Here is a 5021-nt window from a genome sequence, read left to right on the forward strand (position 1 = left end):
CTCATCAACAGCCCCCTCACCTTCCATCTCGTCTAAAGTCTTGTCCAGTCCTGATGTCTCTGAGTGTACTGAGGATTCCTCGTCTCACTCCCCATTAGCTGTTTCTACTTCCTCCCTTGGGATCCGGAAACGTCATATCCCTGTAGCAGTGCCTCCTCTCCATTCCAAACTTTGTGCAGTGTCCCGGTCTTCCCTTGTGGTTGCCAAGTCGTCTTCAGTTTCCCAGATGGACTGTATCGACGCAGCTACACTCAAACATGCTTTAACTCTCTCATTGCCGGATGCGGGGATGAAGCAGCAGCGCCTGTAGTTCTTCCTTACCATTGGCAGTGAGAGGATTAAGCTTCTGTTTTTGATTTGTAATTTATATTGTATTACTCTGTACATATTGTATCATAATTTGTGAACTTATCGTTATTCTGTACATGTCGTGCATTACATCTTGTGTGCAATTGCTGTAAATTTAGTTATTGTTCTTTTGTACTGTTAATTGTTGCAATAAATCTCAAAGTAGTATCATATTTCATGGCCTGGGATCCATATGATGTCCTCCTCATTAATCCTCTGACCCCGGCATGGGGTTATGATTATATGCACATACAGTAACCCGAGGTGAAGTTGGAAAGCGTGGGTTCTGGAAATCTCCCCTATCGTTGTACTTGTACTATCCAGGAGGAACCGTTCCAGCTTCGCTGGCCTCCAAATTAATCCAAAAATAGATTATGTTTACTTTCAGCTGTGATATCTATGTTAGGAAAAATTAAGGAAAATACTTGGAAGTTCAGTTATCTCTAAATAGATGGAGAAAAAATTAAGAAATAAATACTTGGAAGTTAAGTTATCAGAGGCGACTGCAGGAATGAACTCTCATTGCAGGTACTTACACAAAAAGCGCTCTGATATCCAAAGTCGAAAAAGTTGCCGAATTTTTTATTTCACTGATTTTCCTAAAACTTATATTACTGTCAGATGCAAAAATCCGATTGGACAAATTTGGACATTTTTATTTACACTTATTTTATTTTTTTTTACATAATAAGTTTATCTACAACCTATGATATTTCCATATAAATAATTATATTTTAGCTCATTTGTGGCACAGTGCAGCGGTGGGCCGGATGAACTGACCTCGCGGGCCGTAGTTTGGTGACCCCTGCATTAGAGGGAAGGCAGCTAGTTCAACATCATCCACCGCCAACTCTTGGACTACTCTTTTACCAACAAAAAGTGGGATTGGTCATCACGTTGTAATGCACCCACGGTTTTAAGGACGAGCATGTGCGGTGATGGAACTTGAACTCGAGACCCACTGATTACAAGTCCAGAGACCTAACCACCAGGCTATGCCAGGCCTATCGTTGATACATTCACAGAAATTGAAAAAAAGTAACCACCATATCATACACATATAAAATGACTCAAGTTCTTCTGGAAACTTTTATATAAATTAACAAGACAAGAAATTAACAATATATAATGTTGTACAAGTTAGTGTTATAACATTCTGATAAAATGAGCAAGTACACTCGCTAGCTTGAATATATGACTCATATTATGGGTATAAAAATTTAATAATTTCTAATACCTAGTAGTTTTATAGGATATTGTCATCTGTTCAATAGAAAGTGTTATTTAAGTCTGAACTGGCGATTCTGTAATTACTACTGACGTCAATGTGACGTCATAAGTCGGTATTAAAAAAAGAACAACAGCGTCTTTCTTGCGTGTTCAGTCACCATATTGTGCCAGCTCAATATTTTTAACTTAAAAGCATTAGCACGGATCTGTCCTCGATGAAACCAACGTCAGACTGCCTATTCCGGTTATAGTACTCCAGTTTGGTTTCCCTGGAGCGTGTATTCTGACCTGACTCCAATGTGCACCTAAGTCGACCATCGTTACCGACGATGTCTTGGAAAGTAAGTAGAAGAAGACACTTTTTTCTGAGAAAATAATGAAGTATTAACAAAATATAAATCGTAAACGAATAGACATACATAAAATTATCCTCATTTTACTGTAACAGTTCTTTAATGAAATCGTACTTCCAGCGCTAAAATTTGGGGCTCGATTCTCCGTGATAGACAGAGTGCAGATACTCCATTGTATAGCTTTGCTCTAAAATAAACTAATAACATCTATAAAGTTCTCTGTTTGTCAAAACCTACATTAAAGCAAAGTAAGTTTAAAATACTTTAATATTAACATAATTTACACTGTTTACGAGCATGTTTGTCTTCATGTCTGTTATTAAGTATAAAGCTACACAATGGGCTTTCTGTTCTGTATCCAAACCCGGCTTTTAGCGTTAGAAGTCTTCAGACGTACCACTGAACCATTGGGTACTCACAAAAATGAAGGGTTCGTGTCTCGGTTTCAAAAAATCTTTATATTTGCTGGTATTTTACTTATATATATATATATATATATATACCGTTATTTTAACCTACAGATTCGCTTGATAACTAGTTCAATCTCAACTATCATTATTATCAGTAAAATTTTGTTCCCTTATTTTACTTAACCTAAACATACGACAATGTTTTACGCTAGAGTAATTAAAAATGGAATGAATTATCTTAATTATATATATATATGTGTGTATACACATATCTCTGAAGTTTTGACAGAGCCTGTTCAAAAACGATCATCATCTGAAAAAAAAATGGTCTATAAAATTTGAAGTTTGAGTTTAAATGTTACCAAAATTCTAAAATAAAATAGAAACTATTATATCTGGCAGATATAGTGTGGTTAACATTCTTTACTTTCACTTGTAAAAACATTAGCAGCCGAATAATGAACAAATAATTCCTAGATTGAAAGCCAAAAAATGTAAGTGTATTCATAGTTGTAATGCAAGGTTTCCCAATCTTCCCCAAACCACGATTCCCCCGAGTTACAAGACAATTATTTTCTGAAATTCATACTCAATGGGGAGAAGGGGGTACTATTTTAATATAGTTCTGTAAAGACTAGTAGCGCTCTTAAATTTTAGGATCCTTATTTTATAAAAAACTATAAAATGAAAATACGCTCATGTATTTTTCAAAAACGGGTCCACTTCACCCAGCTGAGTACTTCTATTTTTTGTTTGAGAATTTCACCTCTGACTGCAATTATTGTAACTGAAATAAATACGTAAATTCTGAAAATAATAAAAAAACTAGTTTTTGTGTAAAACGTGAATTTGTTCAACTAAAAATTCCAATTTAACTTTAACTGTGAATAAGAGTTCAATTAATACATTTCAGCACGTAAACTACAACTAATAAATAGATTGAACTACAACCATATTCATTTCAAGTTCGTATAGCTTTCGATTGTTTAACAAAAGTAACTAAATTCCTATTCTACATCTCGTTTCAAGTTTGGCTTTATTTCAGGACCCGAGTTCTCATTATTATAAAAAACAAGCAACGATAGACCTCCAGCTTCGAATTACTGGAAATCAGATGAGGCTCTCACCCAGTCGTATTCCAGTAATCCAGAGATATTCCACAGACCATCCACGTTCTCAACGACATTACCAGCCGGACGTGCATCCTTCCTCGAGAGCAATGAGGTTTAAAATGAAAGCCTCAGCACAAAGCCTAATATGTGATTTCAACAATTCAGAGAACACTTTCTTGACGAGCAACACGAACCAGGAAGAATACCGACCTTATACCAACCTTAACATCAAAGATAACAAAGTCGTCACTGAAGGAAAAACCTCAAACGCTGAAAATTGGTGGCTATTCCCTCCATCAGAACGTTCAAAATGTCCCTTCTCACCATGGTGCGAGATCCGAGAAACAACCATCATCTCTTGAACAGAAGCGAGCATGTTTCGAAGAAAATTGTTCAAAAAAATGTTTAAAGTCAATAGAAGTAAAAGCAACTCTTCAGGATTATAGGGTATTACCAAAATACGATGGAAACGATCAAAAGCAAGAATCTTACAGAGATTTCCAAGACACTTTGGTAATGAAAGTACACACACTTCAGATAGAGGACATCCATCCAGCCATTGCCATCTCAATCGACACTGCTGAATGTCCACCCGTGATTAGAGATCTTAACCAATGTTCACCCATTATCACCGACACTCAGACTCAACCATCAGATTGTGACTTATTAAATGACCTTCAGACATCAAAGAAAAATTCGCCCGATATGTCTCGTGATGCTAGTTTTAAGTCGTTAGCTGCTCTCAGCATTCCTGAAATCGACGTCAAGAACGAAAAAAAACGACCACCTCTACCAGGTTCAGAATGTACAACTATGCAATGGATGACGTGTTAATTTGTTATTTGTTTTCAGATAAAACATATTTAAACCCTCAAATACTATATAGATGTGGCAACTATTGTAACATTTTTCGTATTCTCGTGTCTTCGCGTTGTTATATGTCGAAGGGTCTAATGTAGAAGTGTTCGTCTTTATGACTTTGGAAAAATAAAGCAAATTTTCTATATAATATCTTTAATGGACGTAGATAAAGAAATATTTAAAACGAATTTCATCACACCAGAAATACATAACTCCTGAAAAGTTTATTTAAATGCACAGCACATAATTTGTTCTAACCCTAAACACTGACTATGGATAACCGAATTATCATACACTTGCTTGTGTGCATTCTGAACTTTATGTAGAAATTAACTGATTTGCTTTCAATCCACTAAACAAGGCCGACGTTAGAGGGTGATGGGGTGGACATGCACACACCCAAGATCATTCTATCTGGTGGTTTAAAAATTCATATTATCAATTTTAGAAATTCGTATGATTTTTTGTATATCGCTAAAAAAATCAAATTGGACGGAACAAGCGTGTTTGTTATATTACCTTTCTTATAAATCAATATCACTATATGGTCACCTTACAAATGTTCTATTTCTCCCCTCCCCCCGTAGAGAAAGGAGCTGCACCGGGCCTGTCATTAATGTTTATAAAAAAACAGACCTACCAACACTCACCCATTGAGCGCGAGACTTACGCATCTGGGCCTATTCTTAGAGTTAGGCACATTAATA

At 36.0% G+C, this 5021-nt stretch overlaps 1 protein-coding gene across 1 annotated transcript; it reads left to right on the forward strand.

Moving 5' to 3' along the window:
* Window positions 1-1716: 1716 nt before the first annotated feature.
* On the forward strand, window positions 1717-4459 carry LOC111085193. The gene is made up of 2 exons (XM_022382680.1): window positions 1717-1919; window positions 3387-4459. The coding sequence occupies exons 1-2, from the start codon at window positions 1908-1910 to the stop codon at window positions 3813-3815; spliced, it is 441 nt and encodes a 146-aa protein (XP_022238388.1). The 5' UTR covers window positions 1717-1907; the 3' UTR covers window positions 3816-4459.
* Window positions 4460-5021: the final 562 nt, after the last annotated feature.

The sequence above is a fragment of the Limulus polyphemus genome, unplaced genomic scaffold (assembly GCF_000517525.1).
Source record: "Limulus polyphemus unplaced genomic scaffold, Limulus_polyphemus-2.1.2 Scaffold268, whole genome shotgun sequence".
Taxonomy (NCBI): Eukaryota; Metazoa; Arthropoda; class Merostomata; order Xiphosura; family Limulidae; genus Limulus; species Limulus polyphemus.